At 40.8% G+C, this 26,346-nt stretch overlaps 1 protein-coding gene across 2 annotated transcripts in view; it reads right to left on the reverse strand.

The window, feature by feature from the left end:
* DAPP1 (dual adaptor of phosphotyrosine and 3-phosphoinositides 1) overlaps positions 1 to 26,346 on the reverse strand; it is a 55,938-nt gene that overhangs the window by 2,962 nt on the left and 26,630 nt on the right. For both annotated transcript variants that reach the window (XM_005681377.3, XM_005681376.3), the window contains exons 4-8: positions 11,104 to 11,234; positions 5,992 to 6,039; positions 4,343 to 4,405; positions 3,586 to 3,671; positions 374 to 461 (exon numbers count right to left, since the gene is read on the reverse strand). In XM_005681377.3, coding sequence (XP_005681434.2) covers positions 374 to 461; positions 3,586 to 3,671; positions 4,343 to 4,405; positions 5,992 to 6,039; positions 11,104 to 11,234 — 416 coding nt within the window. The remainder of the gene's footprint in view (positions 1 to 373; positions 462 to 3,585; positions 3,672 to 4,342; positions 4,406 to 5,991; positions 6,040 to 11,103; positions 11,235 to 26,346) is intronic.

The raw sequence follows: 26,346 nt of genomic DNA on the forward strand, positions 1-26,346 counted from the left end.
CTCAGACAATATAAAAGGATTTTCTACTATAGAGTTATGTCAGCGTTCCTCTATCTGTCCTTCTGGTACCACACGTCCTCCAGGCCATCTTGGACCACCCACACACTAACAGGAAGTCTGATAGACATCAGAAGTCTGATAGACACTAGGCTAGGCTCTGGCAGTGAGACCCCAGTGCAGCCTCATTCTTCTGTCTTTACTCCTTTCTTCAACCCTTCCATGTTCAAGAAGAATGAACAGACTCTTCCACAAGCCTGCATGTTGACTTCCCGTAGGCTTTCAGGGGTTCCCTGACTCTTCCAATAGAAATAAGTTTGAAATCGTCAACATGTGATTTGGGAGTACTAGGCATTCAGAGACACAAATAACTCACCAGCTTCCAGCGTAATATCTTGATCCACTCGTCAGCTTCTACTCCTGTCTTTGCACAGAGGTAAAACGTCCTGAATGGAAATACTAAGCTGATAAGACAAAAGAAAGAATGTAAGATATTCCAGACCGTTGAACATCTATTAGTTGAGCACTCATTAAAGTATTCCAAGTGAAAAAAGAATTGACATAGAACCTGGGTAAGAACCTCAGGCGTTGGTATATAGACAGCTGCTAGTCCTGCTGGCAAACTGCAGAAGTGCTGAGGATGTTGTTGATTCACATTATTTTTACAGGCAGATTTGTATATTTTAATGGGTCCAAAGGGTGGGATAGAGGTGGGGAAGAGGTCCAGGTCAAACCCAGATCCTTTTATTGTTCATGATCTAGGCTGAATACACACGTGTGTTTATTCCGCTGATTCATTAAATGACTCAGAACTTGGGCTACAATTCAAAGAACAAGCAACACAAATAAAAGAGTTTGCTGAAGGAATTCATTTGTGTTAGCTGGCTGCAACAAGGAAGACAGTGGCCTCTGTGGATGAAGGCAGTTTTAACTTTTCAGAGCGGGAAAGGAGACAATAAATCTCAACTATTCACTTGGCCTCCTTCTTGCCGTGAGTTAATCTTCGCTGAAGGGAAGACAAACTTGCCTACTGGCATGAAAGACTGTTCTAGGAACAGAATTAACTCCTCCTTTGACTGTGTCTTGGGTTATAGAGTCAAAATCATTTGCCTCATGGACTTCCCTAGTGGTCCAGTGGCTAAAACCCCCAGCTCCCAGTGCAGGGGGTGCCCAGGTTCAGTCCCACATACTGCAACTAAGAGTTCAAACGCTACAGCTAAAAGATCCCACGTGCCATAAATAAGACCTGAAGCAGTCTAATTAATTAACTTAAAAAATCTTCTGATTTATATCCTGCCCACATTTCCTGTCCTAACAGTTGAGACACAAAACACTTTAAAAAAATTTTTTGTCCTTTTCGTGAAAAAAAAAAAAAAGAAAAAAAAGCCTGAACTGAAACCAGAAGGGTTTCTATACCCTAAAACCAAAGCAACATATCTTGTTTACACCAGTGAATAATGTTGAATAGACAAGAGGTAAGTCTCTGTGTATGAAAGGTAAATCTTGATGTGAAGTCCGGTTGGGCAACTAGTAGACAGAGGGGAAGTTGGGGAGGGGGTGTGATATTGTGCACACACTGTACAAAACTGATTGCTGGAATTGTCATTGTTTGGTACTTCTTGTGAGAGACATGATTGATTACCTGTTAATACAGATCATTTTTCCTTTCTTCTTGCTAACAAAACCCCAGGCGATAAGTTACAACTAGTTGGAGCCAATTATCATGTGTGCATGCTCAATCACTCAGTCGTGTCCGACTCTTTGTGACCCCATGGACTGCAGCCTGCCATGCTCTTCTGTCCATGGGATTCTCCAGGCAAGAATACTGGAAAGGATTGCTGCGCCCTCCTCCAGGGGATCGTCCTGAGCCAGGAACTGAACCTGTGTCTCCTGCATTGGCAGGCAGATTCTTTACCACTTGAGCCACCTGGGAAGCCCAGTCATGATCATACTAGTACCCTTTGCTAGCTTCCTTTGCTGCTGCTGATGGCCATTGGCTGCAGTCTTGGCCAATGAGATAGGAGGGAAAATATGATAGAAGATTCTCTGAGAAAATGTCTGCTTTCCTGATAAAAAGGGCAGACCTGGCTCATCCCATCCCAGCATCTTTCTTCATGGCTTACATGAAAATATGAGGCCTACAGCTGGACTATTTCACTTGGACTCTGAGTAAGCATGAGGAAAAGACCAAAAGAACTATATAGACATTGGACAGGACCTTGTCAGTGTAGCTGTCTGCCTCCCGATTGCTTGTTATATGAGAAATATAACCCCCTGTTAGTGTGTATGGTATCTTTATGTGAATTTAAAGAAGATTTCCATCATTGGCTGATACTATCCAATCATTAATTAACAATAGTTGATGTTAATTTTCTTAGGTGGGACAATGATATTGTTCTATAGGTGATATTTTTATTCTTAGTAGATACAAATTTAAATATTCACGGGGAAAGTGCCATGATGTCTGCAACTTACTTTCAGTTGGTTCAACAAAAGAAAGTGAACAGATAGAGATAAAGCAAATATGCAAAATATTAATGATTGATGTATCTAGGTGAAGGGTATATGGGCATATACGTCTTTCCACTTGTTTCATTCTTTTTTTGCAAACTTTTTATTTTGTATTGGAGTATAGCTGATGACTAATTTTATAATAGTTTCAGATGAAGAGCAAAGAGACTCAGTCATACATGTACATAAACCCATTCTCCCCCAAACCCCTCTCCCATCCAGGCTGGCACATAAACATTGAGCAGAGGTCCATGTAAGTCCCTCAAATTTTATATGTTTTAAAACTTTAAAATAAATGTTGGTGGGAAATAAAACACTTTTTTCTCAAGACGCTTTACTCCTCCCAGTTAGAAAATTATCATGATATACTGACAGTGTTAGAATAAAACACTTTCGTGCCATCTGCAAGAATTGTCATAATTACACAAATCACTCATTCTTGGAGTCAACAAAGTTATAACTAAAATTGAATAAAACATCTCAAAAGAATGAAAGCTGTCTAGCATGTGACTGGCATCCCGTCGTGTGCATCATACTTGTTGCAGTGTAGACATAAAGAATCAAACCCAGCAGAAGTGCTTATTTGTTTATACCACTTTAAATGAGTATAGGGCTTCCATGTGGCTCAGTGGTAAAGAATCTGACTGCCAATGCGGGAGCTGTGGGTTTGATCCCTGGGTTGGGAAGATCCCCTGGAGAAGGGAATGGCAACTCCCCCCAATATCGTTGCTTGGGAAATCCCATGGACAGAGGAGCCTGCTGGGTATAGTCCATGGGGTTACAAAAGAGTCAGATACAACTTGGCGATTTTCCCAACCCAGGGATTGGACCCCCATCTGTTACTTCTCCTGCATGGCAGGGAGATTCTTTACCACTCTGCCACCTGGGAAGCCCAACTTAGCGGCTGAACAACAACAAATGAGATTTTATGTCACATTCAGCTGAAAGGACTCCTAATATGCATGTACCGCCTCAGGTCAAAACATCTGTACACATTAGACATACAATTTTTTATTCTGCCAAAATAAGTATCTGGCAAGAAGATTAAAAAAAAAATTCCTCTATAAAACAACTTACCAAAAGCAGTTTACCCTTTCCTGTGAATAATCAAATTGTACAGCTGAACATTCAGTCAAATCTAGGATCCGAATTGGTTCTGGTGACTTAAAACAAAAGGACAAACTATGTCATCATAAAACACACACACACACACACACACACACACACACACACACAAATCTGTTTATCACTTATTCTCCAAACAAGTCTCCACTATGAGTGACTGTTAACTTTACTTCCACTACAGGAATTGATAATAAAACTTCCTAAGGGAAGCCACATGCTTGTCTGGGGATTGGCTTTTCGTGAAATTGGACATTAGAAAGATACTTTCATTGTCAATTCAAATTTGGTGGAGATGGATTTTTAACACGTGGAAGGGGGCATATTTTTCTCCCATGTTTTTAGACATACACTTTCTCAGAAATTTTGTGTAGGAAAAATGAGAAGAGATGAAATAATTTTAAATTTGCTTAATGAGTTAGACCTGATAAATGGACATATTTTTAATAGAGAACACTGCTACGAGACAGTCCACCCAATGTGGTAAGGGAACAATTCCACTGCTCTAAACATAGGGGGTGGCATGCCCCAGAGAGTTAGAGGTTAGCCAGACTGAGAACAGTGTCTGCTATACAGGTCTCATTTATGCGAGAAAGCTCATCTCCAGTCATTTATAGGATGTTTCCCATAATTTCAGGGATTTTAAAAGGCAGATATTCCTTTCATTTAGAGTCTCATTTTTAAAGGGAAAATATATGATCGTGTTTCTTACCATCTGGTCTTTGAAGTATTTCAGTTCATTCCTGTGCAAAGTAAACCACCTCGTTTTCCAGGTCTGAAAAAAAAAAAATGAAACATAGGCTTTGCATACATGATTATATCTGGACCGGATAATTTCCTTTTCTTATAAAAGTACCTAAAAGATTAGATACAATGAAATATTCTTGTGGTGTTATTTCTGAGAAAAAAACTTTCAAAGTGAACCTTAAAATTTTAAAGTTTAAAAAATTAAAATGATTCCAAGCCTTAAGCTCATAACAGAGGCAAGGATATCATTAACATTTTTAAGCAAGTAAAAAGAAATAACCTATCATAAATATTTAAGGTTATTTGCATTACAATAAACCACTAAAATTTCCATCTTAGACTTAATAATCTTAATAAAACTATGGTAAGAATAGATATAGTTTTTGAGCACCTATTGAAAATTCATACTATCCTTGGAGGTTTATATACATTATAGACAGCCCTCATACAATGCCAAATATTATTATTCTTGTTTTACAAACAAACAAACTGAGGTTTAGGAACCTCAAACCACATGCTATTCTAAACCTTGCCTAGAAATTCCAGGGCATTGGTGGAAAAATGTTACCCACTGTCTTGTTACCCTCTGTCTCCTTTTTTTTTTTTTTTTGTCTCCTTTTTCTGTACTAACTGAACAGAACACTCATCATCTTTGGTGGCAATGTTCCCAATTAAAGGAAGTAACAATGGATTTAAAAATAATGCTATGAACATGAATACTTCCTCTTCCCACGAATAATACACTTGAGTTGGGACAAAATAACTAAATATTTAGGTTAAATTCAAGCAGGCCAGTACCCTTGAGAGATTCAGTGCCCCAACACTTTAAATGAGAAAGAACAGACACTCCGTGAATGTCTTCTTAGCCCATGAATATGAAATTGAATAACTTTAAAGGTACAGTCGCATAAACAGAAAACAGCTGGATACCTCCCAACCAGTAAAGCCCCAAATTTTGTTTTCTTTGGGATTTTATAAGATAGTTACATTAGTACCAGTGAGATTTTTTTTTTTTCTTTTCTACTGTTAGGTAGACATACCTAACAAAATTTTCATAAAATTTTGACTCTTTTTTACTAAAAAAAAATTTTTTAAAGCGAAGGTATGTACTAGACATGGAACTCTGCTCAATGTTATACGACAGCCTGGATGGGAGGGGAGTTTGGGGGAGAATGGATACATGTACATGAATGGCTGAGTTCCTTTGCTGTTCACCTGAGACTACCATAACATTGTTAATTGGCTATATCCCAATATAAAATTAAAGGTTTAAAAAATGATTAAGATGGTAAAAAAATTATTGAATATAAAAAGATATGTGCTGGAGTTAATTTGCCACTTTAATCCTCAACTATTGCATCAAAAGGATTTTAAGTTTTGATTATCAATGACAGGCTATTTTCATACATGTCACTTTGCCAAAGAATAGTCAAGTGATTTTATAGAATTTTGACTAACATTAGCCATCAAGATGAATTCTGTAAACAGGTAAATGTTATAACTGGGTCAAAATGAGTAGGCGGTTCTGCTTTTTAAAAGTCAAAATGAGGACTGAGCTCCCAGGATGCATTCTCTCTCTTTGTGGCTGATGCTGGAGGCCACACGCTTCCTTACCTTGACCAGACCACCCTGTTTGGTGAGGTAGCCTTCTTTGGTGCCCAGCTGTAAAAGAAAGAAACACTCAAGTGAAGCCCAGAACTATCACAACTTGAATTTTGTCTATTTCTGTCCTATTTTAAAATGAAACAAGAATTTGCCTTTGATCTTTAATTGCCTTTCCTTCTTTATCGAGGCACTTGAAAATCCTTCCCATGTGGTAAACACTGTTTTCAGACCAGATTGTCCGTGTGATTTTGCAGCAACAGAGAACAGTGCTCAGATTCTCCTCTAACGTGAGCTAGCACTTTGCACTCATCATCTTTGGTGGCAATGTTACATATCAACCAGGTTATATAAGCTATACCATTTATAAGAGCCTGCATTGGGCAACAGGCGTCTGTGCATCCCATTTGCTCGGATTGTTGCTGGGATGTTATGTACATAAACATGGCCACACACACTGCCATAAGGTCAATACGTGGGCGACTTTGGATAAAGCAAAGAGGAGGGATTTCTGTACTTCCCAGAGTCTGTATTCTGCTAATCTGCTTTGTGAATTAGAAATCGCATTTTCTACAATTTATCATATAATTCTCCAACCCCACCCCTTTGTTTTTTCACAGACTATCTCTTGAGACCTATATTCCATGGGATAGACTCTCAAGAGTGCATATCTATTTAGACTTGATTCATCTAGAAGGGATTTAAAGTGAGAATGAGTCATTTCATCTCACCTATCAATAATTCAAGGGTAACAATATGACACATAGCTGGCACCTATGAAGTATAAGGAATGGTGGGGAACAGTATGAATAGCAATTTGCATAAAACCAGGACCCTCAGGTGAAAAAATGTCAAAATTCATACATTCCTGAAGAAGTTAGATTCGTGGTAGGCTATTTTGTTCTATGATATCATAATACATCTTATATTAGTAAGAAAAAAATGAATAAAAATTGAGAAATAATTTGGTTGATGTCAATGTTTTTTCACGGGAGTTTCCACAGTATTTGTTCCTGAGATGAATTCTCCCTACCAAGGAAAAAGAGGAACAGCAACCATCAAAATAAAGATTTAAAGCCAGAAATAACATATGACTATGACCACTTCCTTTAAAATTCTTAGGGCATTGAAATAACAATGAAACTCCCAGGTATTCATTTAAATAATGTTTATAGCATTGGTGAATTTGATATTGAATAATCAATTTGATTCATTTTGGCATTAAAAGAATGAACTGACTGAATTGAGTTTGGATATTATATTATGGAAACAAAAAATTATCATTTTGGATTATTGAGTCTACAGAGGCAAAATAAAGATAAGTTATTTTGTAGAAGATACTGATAGAATTGAAATCACACTAAGAAATCATGCTATTGACTCCATCTTACCTCCATCCAAACAATATATGATAAATCTAGTATTTTTCTAAGGTTTTGATAGATAAGTGGAAGGCTGCAGAGAAAAGAGCTGAGAATACCAATTTTATTCATGGTCTCAGGAGGTAAGAAAGGAAATATCTATATAGCAGCAGATTTATTTTTTTAAATCTTCTCATCTAGAAGAAGAGAGTTTATAGCCCCAAATTGGAAACAACCGAAATATTTTAAAATTAAAGCATTAGCCTGCCTATCATCCTTTCTATCTGCCTGCCTTGTGTGTGCTCATGCCAATCATGGCCAACTCTTTGCAGCCCTATGGACTGTAGCCCTCCAGGCTCCTCTGTCCATGGAATTTTCCAGGCAAGAATACTGGAGTGGGTAGCCATTTCCTACTCCGGGGGATCTTCCCTGATTCAGGGATCGAACCAGCATCTCTTATGTCTCCCGCATTGTAAGACAAGTTCTTTACCACTAGCACCACCTGGGAAGCCCTGCCTGCCTTAATGTTAGTCAAAAGCCATCAGGCGGGATAAACTGAGGATGTGTTCCAGAATGAAGCCTACTCAAGAGGCAGGACAGATAAAGGCAACTGATGATTTTGGATCGCATCCCTATGCTCTGAGGCACCTTACTAAGAAAACTGATGACTGTCGCCTAAACGAGATCTGCAGATGGGAGTGCGGCACTGCATCAGTGCCAATTTCCTATTAGAACCTGGGTTTTTATTCTTCTTTTGATGATTGGCATGATCCTCCTACTACATATAGTGTGAGCTCAATGAGACCAGAGCATTTGCCTAATTTATTGCCAACCCTCCAGTGCTTAAAACAGGCCTCGGTGCATCGTAGGCACTTTTTAAAAAAGTTTGCTAAGCAAATGAATTAATTAAATTCATCCTATCTCAGAAGCCCAATCCTATGTTGTGTATGAAATATATAAACAATCATTTCCCCAGATGCACTTACCAAAGGATGGTAAACAGTTTTACAGAAGCATCTACATTTCTGGGCGATAGGACACCTATTTTCATTTTCACTTCAAGCAAGAAGTTCTTTTTCCTGTAAATAGTATTTAATCCCCTTCCTCCACTGCCAGTGCTTGTGCAAGAAGGGCATCTCCACAAGAGAAGGCAGAAGTCCAGAAGCCCTCAATCAAAGCTGTGTTCAGCCAGGGGAGGAGAGTCCCTGATAAGACGGTAACTGTTCCCCAGCTGGCTGGTCCATCCATTCATAGTGAGGAGTACTGTGACACAAGAATCCACTAGAAAATCTTTCTAGTTTTCTGTCCATATCAATGCAGAATAAATGTCATGGACTTCTCATTACACAGTGTGAGTGAAGATATTTTCAACTTACCACTCACCATTGTTTCACTTTTTTAAATTAATTTTGGCCTTGTCCCTGGCTTGCAGAATCTTAGTTGCTTGATCAGGGATTGAACCCAGCCTGGGCAGTGAACATGGCTGAGTCCTCACTACTGGACCCCCAAGGAATTCCATCACTGTTTTTAAAATGCCATTATGCAGAACCTTCTGCGTATGTTCATTGCTGGATCCTTGGGCAGGTGAATCCATCTGACACTTGAAGTGGGCGAAGGAGGCAAGTAATAAAGCTTGCAGAATTTGATCCCAAGAAGGTTGTTTCTACCTAAGTATGCCCCTTGCCTCATGCTCACACCAGCTCCACAAGTTCGGTCATATCTGCATTCTACTATTGAAAAAGAAGGCACGCAGTAGGGTCTGGTTTGATCGACCTTGAGTGGAGATCTTTAGGGGAAGGTAACAGAGAAGATGTAGAGTAAAACTGAGAGGACAAATGGAAATGACGGTGAAGCTATTGGGGGTGGGGGGTAGGATGGTGAAGAGGAAGGACAGGAAGAGTACAGTCGACCGGAAAACTAAGACTTGGTTAGAGCTTGATGTGTTCTCTGGTTTGTTTTGACTTGAGACTATTTACTGTCTTGCGTTCCTAAGTTTCTCTAGTTCAGAGGTCTTCTACGTCCCTTTGTAAAAAAGCTAAAACATCTTCCTCAGCCAGTTTCCAGGATTTTTATTTTTGAGTGGACGTAGCATAGTAACACGGAGAAGGCAATGGCAGCCCACTCCAGTACTCTTGCCTGGAAAATCCCATGGACGGAGGAGCCTGGTGGGCTGCAGTCCATGGGGTCGCTAAGAGTTGGACACGACTGAGCGACTCCACTTTCACCTTCATGCATTGGAGAAGGAAATGGCAACCCACTCCAGTGCTCTTGCCTGGAGAATCCCAGGGACGGCAGAGCCTGGTGGGCTGCGGTCTATGGGGTCGCACAGAGTCAGACACGACTGGAGCGACTTAGCAGCAGCAGCAGCAGCAGCAGCAGCAGCAGTGTAGTAACAGTGTAATGTGTCGTGAACCTGATTAGCCTATAAATCTACTGATTATGATTCCAGTTCCGGGAAAAGTCTCAGACTCCTGGGAAGGGCGAACTCCGTGCAGGTAGCCAGCCTCCTGTCCGATGATTCTAGGATAAAGGTGAGCAGAGCATGCACAGAGGACGGGGTGTTAGAGGAAGCTAGAAGGGGTCACACAGAGTCGGACATGACTGAAGCGACTTAGCAGCAGCAGCAGCAGCAGCAGCAGAAGGGGTCAAGAAGGCTTTCTGGAAGAGACTGAGCCCAGATGCAAGCCTCTAAGGATGAGAAAACAGTAGAGATACTGGCAGGGTTTCAGATACAGGGAGGAGAGGGGGAGCATTCAGAAACTTGGGGTCCTCCAGCGTGAATGTGGGAGAGAAGCATAAGGTCAGGCCAGGGAGAAGAGCAGGATCCAGGCGGATGAAGACAGTGCGCATCCGCCGAAAGCTGTTAAGCTGGAAGTCACGGTAAATCTGCTTCTCAGGAGAGGTCTCTGGTGGCAGGGTAGAAGAAGTACTGCCACAGAGACAAAAAGGTCATGCATGTTTTTATTTAACCTGTAGCTAAATATCTTCAAGCATAATGATTGCTATCTAGAACTTGTGCTTGACGTTTCATTTAGGTGTGATCCTCTTTATCGTGAGGACACAGCCAGATACTTTATACGCGAGCGTGGAGCCAATGAGAAAAAGGAAAAGAATCAGGGCGCCCGGGCCACAGTGAAGGGAAGAAGGTGCTGCAGAGGAATCTTTGCAGGGTCACAGCTCACAACAAACGTCAGTGGACTCCAAGGAGAGCAATGAAAGCCCCCATTGCGCTGAGAGTAAACAGTGGCTCACATGCTGCAAAGGGTCCAAATGTCTTCTGTCTGGACCCTTCATTCAATGAAGGAAAAACATAAGTAATAAAAAGACCAGGGAAAAAAATAATATCCTGAGAAATTATAGTAAAGGTGGAGAATCTTTTTCTTCCAGAGAAAATTGAAATGTAAAAGAACTTTTTTAAAAAATTTAATGAATTTGTAGAATAACCGTTTAGACAACTGTGTGACCATAAACATCTTTTGCATATTCTACCATGAACTTTTTTGGTGAAGCAAGGACAGGATTTAAGCGCTATTTCTGAAGTCTTTAAAATCCTATCGCTATCGCATTGTAATTTTATTTTTTATTTTTTTACAATTTACCCTGGACCAGATGAGCCATAGGCTTAGAACTTTACATTCCTTTTCCAGTTTTATATCCCAAGGTTGAATTTTATGTGTACAAAACTGCTGTAAAATGTGTGTAACTTATTGGATGTTACTGTTTTTAGACAGTGAGCCCGGTGGGCAGACGGATGGCCACTTACAGAAGGCGCAGTGGGCACCAGGTCATTTTCTGATCTTCCCGTTTGCATTGCTGTGTGAACCCGGACAGATTCATAAATGGACGGTTCTTCCACTTTTTTGGGATAGGGGTGTTTCAGAACAATCAGAGTGCCTGCATGTAGACCAAAAAAAAAAAAAAAGTCAAATATAAGCCCCAGAAAGAGAGTCCAAATGTTAACACCAGATCACTGTGCCTGGATTATAAAGTTTCTTGTTTTCCATGGATTCCCTGACTCACTGTCTCAATATTTATCGAGTACAAACTACATTCCAAGCTCTTACACTGGAAACTGGAGATATAAAGCGCTGTGAGATAATTTCTGCCCTCTTAGTCTAGGACAGAATTAGCCATGAATATAGTCATTTAACTGAACAGGGTGATGAGACCACCATTGGCAGAGTGAACCAAGCATGCTGGTTGTGCATGTGGTTACTCTGCTTTCTAGGAGAGATGTCTGTAGGCGGCAGGGTATAAAAAGTATCACAGAGGCAAAAAGATCATGCATAAGAAGTGCAGTTCTATGAAATGCTTTAGAAATATTTTCCCAGGGGAGGTGACACCATTAGACTCCATTAGACCTTAGCAATAACTGCTGGTTTTCCAGGTGGGCTTTACAAAAGTTGTGCAGACTAAACCACACAATGTACCAGGTATAGGAGGATTTATTCCACTGTTCTACTTTGCACGATTTTCAGAACAGCTTGTAACAAATCCGTGGACCTAAAAAATATGAGCTTATAGCATTTTCCCTCCTGTCTGCAACCACCCCATTGACAGCCGAAGGAAAGAAGGCTTTGCTTTTCGATGGTGGATATGAAGTGAATAGGCTGAGGCCACTGTGTAATTCCCTTCACTTCCAAGCGAAGGCAGAAAAAGCCCACCCCAACCCCAGTCTGCGGGGGTCAGGTATTGGGGGCTGAGAGATTTCAACTCAACACTGATATTTCCCCCTTCTGCATCTTTCCCTTACCATGATCAATCAGTCAATCAGAAACTAGAAAGTGACTGCAAAAAGAGTAATTAAGGGTTTTCTCCCCTTTGCTCTGGCTTCTTGGTTTTTTTGTGTGTGTTTTTTTTTTTTTTTTAAATTTCACTTGGGTCTTTCATACGGAAGGTCCAGGATTGTACCAGACACCGGGTGAGATGCAAAGATTTCAGTAGTTGATTAGACCCATATTTCCTGAGCTCTCCTGAGTGCCAGGCACCTGGGGAGGCCCCGGGGATACAGCAGCAGGCCAAGGAGACGGTGCTTTCACTCTCATGGCCGCAGAGACAGAAACATTTTGGAAAAAAAAGAGAAGTCAGATGAGAGAATTGTTATGCAAACCTTAACAAAGCAAAGCGAAGGAATGAAGAGTGAAAAGAGAAAGGGGTCTGGGTAGCGTGGTGTTTATATCAGGCCAGGGAAGTCTTCTTTGATGGGGTGACAGAAAGCTCATAGAAAATATAGACTTTGAATTGGAGTGAAAAAGACGCAACAAGGAAAGGAAAATACCTCCTCTGCAGTTAAAAAAAAAAAAACCATAATAATAATGATAAACCTACAAACCAAGCAAACTCTTTCTATGAGGTTTGAGTAGAGACAGTGAATTGACTGCAAAAACAGAACCATGCCTTCTGACCCAGGGGCCCAGACAAGGCCCTGCTGGAAAGTGAAGAGACAGTGGCCTCCTCCTCGCTCTGCACCCAGCTCATCTCGGGAGCACTGGGATCACAGTGAAAAGTGGCTTTTGCAGTTCTCAGAAGGCCCAGTCCTGCTCTTGCACACTGCCTGCACTCCTTTTTGTTGAGGCGATTCTTTCGTGAGAACAGATCCAGTCATATGGGGACAAGGGGCCGGTTACAGGTTTATAGTCATAATGAAAGCAGCAACACCTAAACCCAGAGCAGCCGTTGTGCAGGCCCAGGGGCCGTATGGATGCAGCTGTGACACAGCAGATGCTTGGGGAACTGGGAACTGGTTACCCAGGGACCTACCCGAGAGAAACACTCTCTGGCAGCCACCCTGGCTTTGTGGAAAGAGCCGCCATGGCACTCAGCCCCTGTTACTTTGGACATTCTATTCCAAGCTTCTCTTTCTTCCTCTGACAAGTGAGAATGATTACCCTTTCTTCATGAAGCTTATTTGTTTTAAGCCCCAAATAAAGAAGGGCTTGAGAAAGGATTATAACAATGTTAGATGTTGTTACGTTCTGATATATTTTAAAATTCTTCAGTGAAATTCCAGTGAGCACCGTCTTTGGGAACATGGATTTTAAAATTAGGTAAAAAAGACCTAAATGTAACTATGTGCTAAGAATAACAATGGCAGTAGTCTAGATTGTCACTGACTGTAGCACTCAGACAGATGCCTCTTAATACTTCTGTGTCTGACAGTGGAGGAGAAGAAGACCAGAGCTCAGGGCTCAATGCAGCGCACAAATTAGAAAAAAAAGAAAAAAGTGAAATCTTGTGCTTCATCTTCAAGTGAAGGGAAGTCGCTCAGTTGTGTCCAACTCTTTGCAACCCCAGGGACTGTAGACTGCCAAGCTCCTCTGTCCATGGGATTTTCCAGGCAAGAGTACTGGAGTGGGTTGCCATTCAAATTCAAAGGTGATGCTAAATTATCATCCTATTCATATGCTTAATATGAAAATACTATTTTAAATGATGCCCTAGAAAGGTGCCCCTGGTCAATCCTCTGTCCTTTTGCATAAAACCAAGCATCACCCAGGTTTATACTTGCCTGTACTAGTTTCCTATGATGTTGAAGCTGAAACTCCAATGCTTTGGCCACCTGATGCAGAGAGCTGACTCATTTGAAAAGACCCTGGTGCTGGGAAAGATTGAGGGTGGGTGGAGAAGGGGACGACGGAGGACGAGATGGTTGGATGGCATCACCGACTCAGTGGACATGGGTTTGGGTGAACTCCGGGAGTTGGTGATGGACAGGGAGGCCTGGCGTGCTGCAGTCCACGGGGTCGCAAAAAGTCAGACATGACTGAGCGATTGAACTGAACTGAACTGATTGCTGCTGTAACAAATCATCACAAACATAGTGACGTAACTTGACTTGATTATCCTACAGTTTGGAGGTCAGAAGTCTGAAACGGGTCTCATGAATCTAAAGGGACGGTATTGGCAGAACTGCTTTCCTTTTGGAGGCTCTCGGAGACCATCCGTTCCCTTGCCTTTTCTAGCTTCTGTAGGCTGCCGCGTTCCTTGATCGGCGGCTCCATTGCTCCATCTTTAAAGCCAGCTGCAGTGGGTCAGGTCCTTCTCATGCTGCTGTCTCTCCAGGTCTTCTCTGCTTCCATCTTATAAGGACCACTGTGACCACAGTGGATGCTCCTGGGCAATCCAGGATAAGCTCTGCATCTCAAAGTCAGAATTCCTTTTTGCCATGTAACATAGCATTTACACTTCCAGGGAGGGATATGAACCTTTGAAGTGGGGAAGCGTCATGATTCTGTTTACTACAGTATCAGTTTCTGGGTGGTGAGCTTAGCCATAGGGTCCCGTTGTGCTGCAGCGTAAGGATCTCTGGGCCAGGGTTGCTGCCTGAGCCTGCAGCGCTGTAAGCACTTGGGACCATAAAGCCATTGCTTTTCCAACACACACATTTCCAAGCCCTGTGAGTCCTTTCAGAGCAGGTATGGTGTCAAATTTATCTTTCTATTCCTACCTCCTCATAGAGTTTCTGACACAGGGAAAGCTTAATGAGTGAATGAATGAGTGCACAAATGCCACAGTAATTCAGGTGTAAGGCAGGGAAGAACATGAAATGAACCAGGCTTCCAGGTCCACAGTTAACTTGGCCAGGGCAAGGACAGGGCAGGACAACAAGCCCAAGTTCAGCTCTCCAAATCTCCACTGTGCTGTGCTTAGTTGCTCAGTCATGTCCGACTCTTTGTGACCCCACGGACTGTAGCCTCCTCTGTCCATGGAGATTCTCCAGGCAAGAATACTGGAGTGGGTTGCCATGCCCTCCTCCAGGGGATCTTCCCACCCAGGGACTGAACCCAGGTCTCCAGCATTATAGGCAGATTCTTTACCAACTTAGCCATCAGGGAAGCCCAAGAACACTGGAGTGCGTAGCTTATCCCTTCTGCAGGGGATCTTTCCAAGCCAGGAATCAAACTGGAGTCTCCTGCACTGCAGGCAGGTTCTTTTACCAGCTGAGCTACCAGGGAAGCCCCATATCTCCACTGGGAGCACTCAAATTCTATTTTGAAAACTTCCTCTGAAGTTTAATCAATGAATAGCTAAACTAAGGTAAATGATACTGAGTCAACTAGGAAAGCAGAACTGACATATTAATTTTAACTACTAAGACCATGCATGAGGCTAGTTTGAATGGTGTCATGAAGAAAATAGCAAGCTACTTATAAAATTCAAGCTTCCACTGATAAAAATCTGGTCTCCTGAGAGACATGTCTCCTTAGCCAACCATTCTGCCCAATGAAGGGCCAATATATGGTCTTCTTGGCATGGCTTCCAGGCTTACAATGATTTTCTCTTTTCTAAACACCATCCCAACCCCTTACAGAGAGGTAGACCCCCAGAGATCCTAGCCCTCCACCACAGACACCTAACCTGTACTCACTCATTGGACCGACCCAGGGATCTGCTTAGTCACTTCTCTGGAGAGACGGTTCATTAACTTCAGTTTCTGAGTTCAAGAAGGGGACTGTTGTTTCCTGCCTTTGACATGAAGGCTGGTTTCAGAAGCAACTCCATGAAGGCACACTTTTGAGTTGATCAGAGCATGAGGAAGGCAGGTATTTCAGTGAGCTGAAAGCTTCAGAGTAGCCTCATGATCACTTGGCTGATTCCTTGTCTCTTTCTGTTTCTCTTGCCCTTAAATTCTGAATGGGAATACGAATATCTTTCCAAAAAATTCCCACTTTTCTCCCCATATCTTTTTTTTATTTTAAGAAGTTCAGCTGGCCAGGGTTAGTTTCTGTCATTGGCAATTGGAATAAACTTATCTAATGTAGACATCAAAGACTTATTATTAAGTTAGAAGATTCAAGGTTCATGACAGCATGCTGACTCCATAAGGAAGAACTCTGGGTTAGTGATATTCAGGCCAAACAAATTCCAGGACTTGGTTAGAAGATTCTGACAAAGGGCAACAAACAGGAGGCAGGGGCTGGTAGAGAGAGAAGAAAGCTCTGCAACTACAGGTTGGAACCCTGGCTGTGTTTCACTTCAGTTTCCGAACTACATGAAGGAGATTGTTGTTTCCTGCCTTTGACATGAGACCTGGTATCAGAAACTCTTGGTGGGGGAATATTTTTGAACTGTAACTTACAGACACCTACTCAGTGTATAGTACTATGAGATTGCATTGAAAGACTCCTTATCTTATATTCCAGCAGGAATTCCGAAAATAAGTAAGGACAGTCTCAAGCCTCAGGCACTGGTTTGATATCTAAACTAGAGTATAGTGCAGGGCACACAGAGCTCCTAAAAAGGAAACTTTGTTTAGAATATTTCCTTTTTCCACTGAAGTGAGTGCTGCCCTCAGGTTCCCCACCTAGACTGGAAGATGGCTGGAGGGCAAGGATGATACCTGTTTCATCACTATATTATCAGTGGCCAGCAGTGCCCAGCTCACAGCTGGTTCTCAATACAGATGATTAATTATGAATTAAATTAAAATAAGATCATATCCATCCATGCTTCATTATTGCCCTCAGGTTCAGAAAACAAGCTTTCCTGCTGCAAATGCATGGCAGATCCCTCCATCTCCTCCTGCTAATACAGGGTGGCTTTCCAGGGGAGTTACAAGAGTATTGACGGTCTTTCTGTTCTCTTCTTTGCTACCTGCTCTGCAAATGGACTTGAACTCATCATAAAATGGTGCTGGTAAAATCACGTTTGTTTACACATGAAGGAGTTAGGCAATGGCACTCCACTCCAGTACTCTTGCCCGGAAAATCCCATGGACAGAGGAGCCTGGTAAGCTGCATTCCATGGGATCGCTAAGAGTCGGACACGACTGAGCGACTTGCCTTTCACTTTTCACTTTCATGCATTGGAGAAGGAAATGGCAACCCGTTCCAGTGTTCTTGCCTGGAGAAGCCCAGGGATGGGGGAGCCTGGTGGGCTGCCTTCTATGGGGTCGCACAGAGTCGGACACAACTGAAGCGACTCAGCAGCAGCAGCAGCAGCAGCAGCAGCAGCAGCAGCAGCAGGCTCACAGAGAGAAATACACTGAGTTAAGTAAAGCGGACCTGACAGCCAGGGCAAGGGAAGATTCTGTTATAATATTCAAGGCAAATCAGGTCACTTTTTTTGGAGTACTTGATTCTACCTTTCATATGAGTGCACTATGGAACTGACTTAAAATTTGAAGAAGACGTCACAGAGATTTAAGTAAACATTAATCCAATCGTTCCTAAACCAACGCTTCATGATATGTCAAAAAATATATAGCTCTAGCATATAACTATTGAATGAATTACCATAAAAGGGCCTCTTAAAATAAAATTAATAATGATTATTTCTGCCATGCTAAGAATTATTATAAATGTCACCATCTTACATGCCTAATCTCATTCAGTCTTCACAGCAAGTCACTAAGGTATCAACTATTACCATCAGCTTAATTTCATAAGATGATGAAACTGAAGCTCAGTGAGGTTACATAATTTGCCTGAGGAAACACAGCTGGTACATAGCAAAAGCTGGAGTTAGACTGGAGGTTCACATGTTTACACATCACACCGTCCGTTTTTCTTAGCCTTGGTGATAATCACCACCATGGAAACTCTCTACGGCATGTGAAATGTACTTTGGTTATTGTGGACAAGAGAATCACGTGTGTCAATCACAATTTGATGAAATGGATTCTTCAAGAAGCAGCTTAATAAAAGAAGAGTTTTTGCTTCAACGTTTCTCACCAGACCTCAGTTTCTTCATTTGTAAAGGAGTAATTAAATGGTCTCTGAGCTCCCTTCCAATTCCAACATTGCATAAATCTAGTTAACCGCACAAGCCCAACTGAAAGTGAAGAAATATTAGGATGCATAGTAACCAAATGTTTATCCTGTTTCAGTGAATGTGCAATATTCATCTGATATACTTCACTTCTGATGTCATTTTATTTTTGCCTCTCATTTTTCTTTTCCTCCCCCTTCTCTTCAAACTTTAAATTTTATTTGACTTTACTATAGTTAAATAGGCTGTTTTATATTCTTTCTGGAGAGGCATGCATGAGACGGGCCTAAATATTTGGGGGATGTGTTCTAGTCAACTTTTTTTTTTTAAATGTATTTGATTATTTTATTTTTGGCTCCACTGAGTCTTTACTGCTGGTCCTCTAGTTGCTAGCGTGGGCTTCTCCTTGCAGTGGCATCTCTTGTTGCGGAGCATGCACCCTAGTGTGTGTGGGCTTAGTAGTTGTGCCCCATGGCATGTGGGATCTCAGTTCCCCGACCAGGGATCGAATCCATGTCCCCTGCCTTGCAAAGTGTATTCTTAACCACTGGACCATCAGGGAAGCCCTAGTCAACTTTTTTTGTGTTTTATGATTTTCTAGAATAATTTCTCCAGTAAAAATTAATGTTAATAAATTAAGAATAATAATAAACACAAAGTTCAAATTGAGTCATATTCTTTAGAACAAGGGTTTTATATCATATCAGAAATATTATTATAGGCTTTAAGGAGACTGAGGACTAAACAATGTACTGTAGGCCTGCCATATCCTACGAGCATTTTGTGCATCACGTGGCATGGACTCTCCATCCTAATCCAGTCAAAGCCATGCTGTGCTGTGGCAGTATTGCCTGTAGCGTCACTGGGACACCGGTTTTAGGAGAACTCAAAGTGAGTGGAAAGCACACAGGCTTTAAAACCAGGTTAGCCTGGATTCCAATCTCAGCACTAATGTTCTCTATATTTGCAGCTTGGATAAATAAATTAAAATCTCTGAGTTTTTATTTCCTAATCTGAAAATAGGACGACTTTACCCACTATTGTGGGTGGTCCAGAAGATTAAATACCTTGGTATGTGTGAAAATATCTAATAGCATGCCTGGAACTTAGTAAAAGTCTGCAAAGGTTGGTTTCATTCTCTTCCTTGCCTGCTTTTTACTTTTCCAAACATGCCTCATCTACAAATGAAGATTTGTATTTCTGGCAAACATAAAGAAGTGACTTCTGGGCTTCTCTGGTGGCTTTGTGGTAAAGAATTCACATGTCAATGCAGGAGACACCAGTTCAACCCATGATCCAAGAAGATCCTACGTCCCTGGAGCAGCTAAGCCTGTGCACACAACTATTGTGCTCCAGAGCTTAGGAGTAAGCAACTACCCAGGCAACGTGCTGCAGCTGCTAAAGCCCATATGCCCTAGAGCCCGTGCTCTGCAACAAGAGAAACCAGTGCAGTGAGAAGCCTGCGCCCTGCAGCTAGAGAGTAGCCCAAGCGGCAATGGAGACCCAGCACAGCCAAAGGTAAATAAATGAACATAAGTATTAAGAAAAAAAAAAGAAGTGAGTCCTGGTTGTGGTTTGACAATATTCCAAGTTATCACCAATTATTTTCAGAAGTGTCACGTAATTCTCAAATTAAAATTAATTTTAACTTAATTATTTTAAAATGTCACCTGGATGAAATGGCTAGAGTCACAAAATAAAATAATAATAACTATAGCAGTTATCAAAAGGTTGGGAATCCCCATATCAGAACAAAAAGAGAAGTGGAAATTTGACATTTAACAAAGAACCAGATAGGATCTTCAAAACTGAGAACCAATCACTATAAAGGGTAAGCACAAGCACAGCACTTATTCTTTTTTTCATGCTAGTTAGGTGATTAAAGTCACAACACAGTAATTTCTATAATAAATTGTACATGACAATTTCATGTACAAAAGTATTGCAATATAGAGAAAAGGTAATGGAAAAGGCAATTTTTATTTTAATATTATTTGGACATGTAAGCATAAAGATAAATGCCGGGTACATTTTCCAAGACAAATCTTAGTCAAATACAAGCTGCTGCTGCTGCTACGTCATTCAGTTGTGTCCAATTCTGTGCAACCCCATAGACTGCAGCCTACCAGGCTCCCCTGTCCATGGGATTTTCCAGGCAAGAGTACTGGAGTGGGGTGCCATTGTCTTCTCTGGAGTCAAATACCAGAGGATTCATTAAAAATTAATAATGAACCAAACATGTCCATACTAAAAAAAAATTCTCATATTTTCAAATATATTTGAGTTGAATTTAGAAGCCATGTACAAATATGAGTAGAAGATTCACATAACATCTTACTATTACAGGGTTTCCCTGGTGGCTCAGTTGACAAGGAGTCTCCCTGCAGCGTGGGAGACCCAGGTTCAATCCCTGGATTGGGAAGATCCCCTGGAGAAGGAAATGGCAACCCACTCCAGAATTCCTGCCTGGAAAATCCCATGGGCGAAGGAGCCTGGTGGGCTACAGTCCGGGGTTGCAGAGTCGGACGCGACTGAGCCACTTCACTGTACTATTACAAATGAAAGGTAGAGTCTGAATTTAATCATTACTGAGCATGCATACAACACAAATCATTTTCAAATTATGCTTTGTACATATTTTGGAAGTAAAAATTGCCAGCAGCTTGCTAGTTGTTGTGTTGTCCCAAAAGCTGCCGTGTGGACGTTGGTATTGGTATACTGTCCACGGAATGCTGTGGGTCATGATCAGCATTTATTCTTTTAGGTGATGGGGCATAACAGGGGCAAAAAAGACAAGAATCCTTCTTTTCATGGCGTTTATATATGAATGTGAAGATGTTTAAAAAATAAGTGGGTTAAAAATAGTTAGGGACTTCCCTTGCAATCCAGTGATTAAGACTTCACCTTTCAGTGCAGTGGGTGTGGGTTCAGTCCTTGGTTGGGAAGCTAAGATCCCACGTGTCTCGTGGCCAAAACATAAAACAGAAACAATACTGTAGTAAATGCAATAAAGACTTAAAAATTGGTCCACACCAAACAATTGAAATATCTTATAAAAATATGTTTAAAGGTAAAAGGGCTATTAAATACAGTAAAGGCAACTGGGTAAATTGTATGATATACTTGGGAGATGATTGGGTTTTGAGAAGGAGAAGTATCTTAAGAGTGAAATAAGAAGAAATTACAGTGAACAGAAACTTTAATGGAGATTAGAGAGATTACAACAAGGGAAAAAGAGATTTAAGAATAATAGAATCCTGAAGTTATTAGGAGGGTTAGATCTTACTCACAAGAATCTTCATTCTTTATTAAGGAAACAGAAATCCTGGGAGTTTAAAGAAAAGAAAATAAGAATAAAATAGGGGAAATAATCTTAAAAGAGTATACATCCCTATAGGTTAACACTTTTACCTATCTTGAGTACAAATATTTTCTGATGACCCAGAACCAAGCATTCTGGTTTCACTCTATGAAAGACATTATATAGACAGAAAACTGTAAAGCAAAAGCTTACAGTTGTTGGTTATTTAATTATCTGTCCCATTGCCATCAAAGATAAAGTCTCTCTTAAATAAACTTACTCCCAGACCCTACCAAGTGAGGCTGGCCTGAGTGGGCTCTGGGCTGAGAGGCCTAAAATACCCAGCTCTAGTCCTTCCCATTCCAGAGATCTGGATGTCAGGACCCTGACAGGGTCTCATCTACAACGCAGGAAAATGCTTCTCCACGTGATCCTTAACCAAGCAAAAATTTTAATAAGAATTTGCACTTCATCTGATAGTGAGCAAGGAATCATTAGGTGGAGGTCTCCTGATCACTGGAAGCCAATTCTTTTTTATTAATTTAAAAATTTCTATTGAAGTATAGTTGGTTTACAATTTGTATTAATTTTGCTGCACAGCAAAGTGATTCAGCCATATGTATGTATGTATATATATATATATATATTCTTTTTTATATTCTTTTCCATTATGGTTCTATATTCTTTTTATATTTTTTCCATTATGGTTCATCACAGGACAGGGAATATTAGTTTCCTGTGATATAGAGTGGGACCTTGTTGCCCATTCATTCCATATATAATAGCTTTCATCTGCTAACCCCAAATTCCCAATTCATCCTTCTTCCACTGCCCCCTGCCCTTGGCAACCACAAGTCTGTTCCTTATGCGAGTTAGTTTCTGTTTCATAGACAGGTTCATTTGTGCCATATTTCAGACTCCATGTGTAAGTGATATCACATGGTATTTGTCTTTTTTTTTTTGACTTATTTCACCTAGCATGGCGATCTCTAGTTGCATCTTTGTTGCTGCAAATGGCAATGTTTCATTTCTGTGGCTTAGTAGTATTCCTGCGTGTGTGTGTGTGTGTGTGTGTGTGTGTGTGTGATATACACGTATATCGCATCTTATGTCCATTCATCTGCCAATGGACATTTAGGTTGTTTCCACGTTTTGGCTATTGTGAATAGTGCTGCTATGAATATAGGGCACATGTATCTTCTTGAATTACAGTTTTGCAGGAGCCAGCTCTTAAATGAACAAGAGTTTGGTTTTTAGGAGATGGAATCCCAGTTTCTGTTCATGGTTGTTCATAGGTCACAGTGCTGACTCTGTGACTTCCAAGGATCATCTGGGTTTAAGAGCCATCACAGCTTCTGCACGTGGTGCCTGTTATCTTGTTTCCTGAGGCCTATGACTCCCAGAGGACAAAATAGGAACACTCATAAGTTATGGGTTTTGCCTCTTGTTCCCAGCTTTGGTGGCTTTGCCTTCAGCTGGCAGGGACAGATAAGAGGAATGTTTATAGTTACTGGAATATAACTCAAGGGCTGGAAGCCAGACTGTCAAGTGCATATCTATCACCACCTGGAGTCTATAGCAGAGGTTTAAATAGTAGCAAATTCCCAACTTGGTAATGAATAGGAGAGAGGAGAGGCAATGGAAAGGATGAAATCTCAGTTTCCCAAGTTTTATTGCAATAAATAAAATAGATATTACAGTAATGACAAAAGATACAGCAAGCTTTAGATTCGGAGAAATCTGCTATAGGAATCTGGGTTACAAATCATTATAATCCTTATTGTATTAGCCACAGACATTTATTCAGATGACTGTATTTACTGGAAAAGCTTAACATTGTCCCAACGTCCCAACATTGTCCCAATCACCTAGTGATTGGATCAGTGCCAGGAAGGTTCAGCCAGAAAGTAGTGCAACACGTTCCTTTCAAATAAGACACACATATACGCACACAATGAAATACTACTTAGCCATAAAAAGTGAAATCTTGCTATTTGCAGCAATATGGATGGAGGGCATAAGGCTAAGTGAAGTAAGTCAGAGAAAGATAAATATTGTATATCACTTATATGTGGAGTCTAAAAAATAGAACAAACGAGGGAATCTGCCTGCAATGCAGGAGACCCAGGTTTGATTCCTGGGCTGGGAAGATCCCCTGGAGAAGGAAATGGCAATCCACTCTAGTATTCTTGCTTGGAAAATCTCATGGACAGAAGAGCCTGGTGGGCTACAGTCCATGGCATCTCAAGAGTTGGACACAACTGAGCGACTAAACCATCACCACAGTGAATAAAATAAAAAGGAAGCAGACTCACAAATATTGAGAACAAACTAGTGGTTATCAGTGGAGAGAGGGAAAGGGGAAGGGCAGCATAGGGGTAGGTGATTAAGAGGTATAAACTCTAATGTATAAAAATAAGCTTCATGGATAATTGTATAGAACAGGGAATATAACCAATATTTTATAATACTATAAACAGAGTAAAACTTTAAAATTGTGAATCACTATATGTACACATATAGTATTATCCATCAACTACACTTCAGTTAAAAAAAAAACTTAAAAAAAATGATTTTTGAAATCTGCTGGTATGCAGAATAGGTACCTTTTCCTAACTTGGAGAAAATCCAGACAGGAGCATGGAGAATGACCAAAGAGATTGAAAATAGAATCTAGAGGGAGAGTTTAAAAGAAGGGAGTCAGCTTTGCTAGGAAAGAGAAAAGAAGGCTGAAAGCAACAATGGTACTGGCTCTGAAAGACACAAAGAGCTGCAGCTCATCATTCATTCATTCACTCATTCACTCGCCCAAAGTATCACTCACTGTCCCAGCACCTGGGGAACAAAGAGAGGACAAAAATCAAAGTAGGTGAAACAGAGTTCTCAGCTTCAACATCTACTGTCCATTGCCAGTGCCCAAGAATTGAACAAAAATAAGAGTAGGTTGGGACACAAGTAGGAAATAAGCCTGAAGGGAAGAGATTTAAGAAATTTAAAAACTTTCCAGGCAGGAGTGAACACCAACATCTTAGAAATCAGTGAACTAAAATGGAGAGGAATGGGCAAATTTAATTCAGACAATCATTGTATCTACTACTGTGGGCAAGAATCCCTTAGAAGAAATGGAGTAGGCCTCATAGTCAACAGAAGAGTCCAAAATGCAGTACTTGGGTACAATCTCAAAACTGACAGAATGATCTCGGTTTGTTTTGATACAAACGATTCAACATCATTGTAATCCAAGTCTATGCCCCAACCATTAATGCCAAAGAAATTGAAGTTGAATGGTTTTATGAAGACCTCCAAGACCTTCTAGAACTAATATAAGAAGAGGAAAAAAAAAAAAAAGATGTCATTTTCATCATAGGGGATTGGAATGTAAAAGTGGGAAGTCACGAGATACCTGGAGTTACAGGTAAGTTTGGCCTTGGAGTACAAAACGAAGCGGGAGAAAGGCTAACAGTTTTGCCAAGAGAATGCAGTGGTCATAGCAAACACTCTCTTTCAATAACACAAGAGACAACTCCATACATGTATAGGACCAAATGGACAATACCAAAATCAGATTGATTATATTATTTGCAACCTAAGATGAAGAAGCTCTATATAGTCAGTAAAAACAAGATTGGGAGGTGACTGTGGCTCAGATCATGATCCCCTTATTGTCAAATTTAGACTTAAATTGAAGGAAGTAGGGAAAACCACTAGACCATTCAGGTATGACCTAAATTAAATCCCTTACAATTATACAATGGAAGTGACAAATAGATTCAAGGGATTAGATCTGATAGAGTGCCTGAAGAACTATGAATGGAGGTTTGTAACACTGAACAGGTGGTGGTGACCAAAACCATCCCCCCAAAAAAGAAATGCAAGAAGGCAAAGTGGTTGTCTGAAGAGGGTTTACAAATAGCTGAGAAAAGAAGAGAAGCAAAAAGCAAGGAAGAAAGGGAAGTGAAGTTGCTCGGTTGTGTCCGACTCTTAGTGACCCCATGGACTGCAGCCTACCAGGCTCCTCTGTCCATGGGATTTTCCAGGCAAGAGTACTGGAGTGGGCTGCCATTGCCTTCTCCGGAAGAAAGGGAAAGATAAGCCAATCTGAATGCAGAGTTTCAAAGAATAGCAAGGAGAGATAAAAAGGCCTTCTTAAGTGAATAATGCAAAGAAATAGAGGAAAATGATTGAATGAGGAAATGGGAAAGACTAGAAATCTCTTCAAGAAAATTGAAAATATTTAGGGAACATTTCATGCAAGGATGGACATGATAAAGAAAAGAAATGGTAAGGACCTAAGAAGCAGAAGAGATTAAGAAGAGGTGGCAGAAATACACAGAAGAATTGTTCATAGGTCACAGTGCTGACTCTGTGACTTCCAAAGAAGTCAAAAAATGTCCAAATGACCCTGATAACCACCATGGTGTGGTCATTCACCTAGAGCTGGACATCTTGGAGTGTGAAGTCAAGTCAAATGGGATTTAAGAAGCACCACTACTAACAAAGCTACTGGAGGTGATGGAATTCCAGCTGAGTTATTTCAAATCCTAAAAGATGATGCTATGAAAGTGGTGCCCTCAATATGTCAGCAAATTTGGAAAACTCAGCAATGGCCACAGGGCTGGAAAAGGTCAGTTTTCAATTCCAATCCCAAAGAAAGGCATTGCCAAAGAATGTTCAAACTGCCACACAGTTGCACTCATTTCACAAGCTAGCAAGGTAATGCTCGAAATCCTTCAGCCAGGCTTCAGCAACACATGAACCAAGAACTTCCAGATATACAAACTGGATTTAGAAAAGGCAGATGAATGAGAGATCAAATTGCCAACATCCATTGGATCATAGAAAAAGCAAGGGAATTCCAAAAAAACTTCTGCTTCATTGACTATGCTAAAGCCTTTGACTATGTGGATCACAACAAGCTGTGGACAATTCTTAAAGAAATGGGAATACCAGACCACTATACCTGTCTCCTGAGAAATCTGTATTCAGGACAAGAAG

The sequence above is a fragment of the Capra hircus genome, chromosome 6, assembly GCF_001704415.2.
Source record: "Capra hircus breed San Clemente chromosome 6, ASM170441v1, whole genome shotgun sequence".
NCBI lineage: Eukaryota > Metazoa > Chordata > Mammalia > Artiodactyla > Bovidae > Capra > Capra hircus.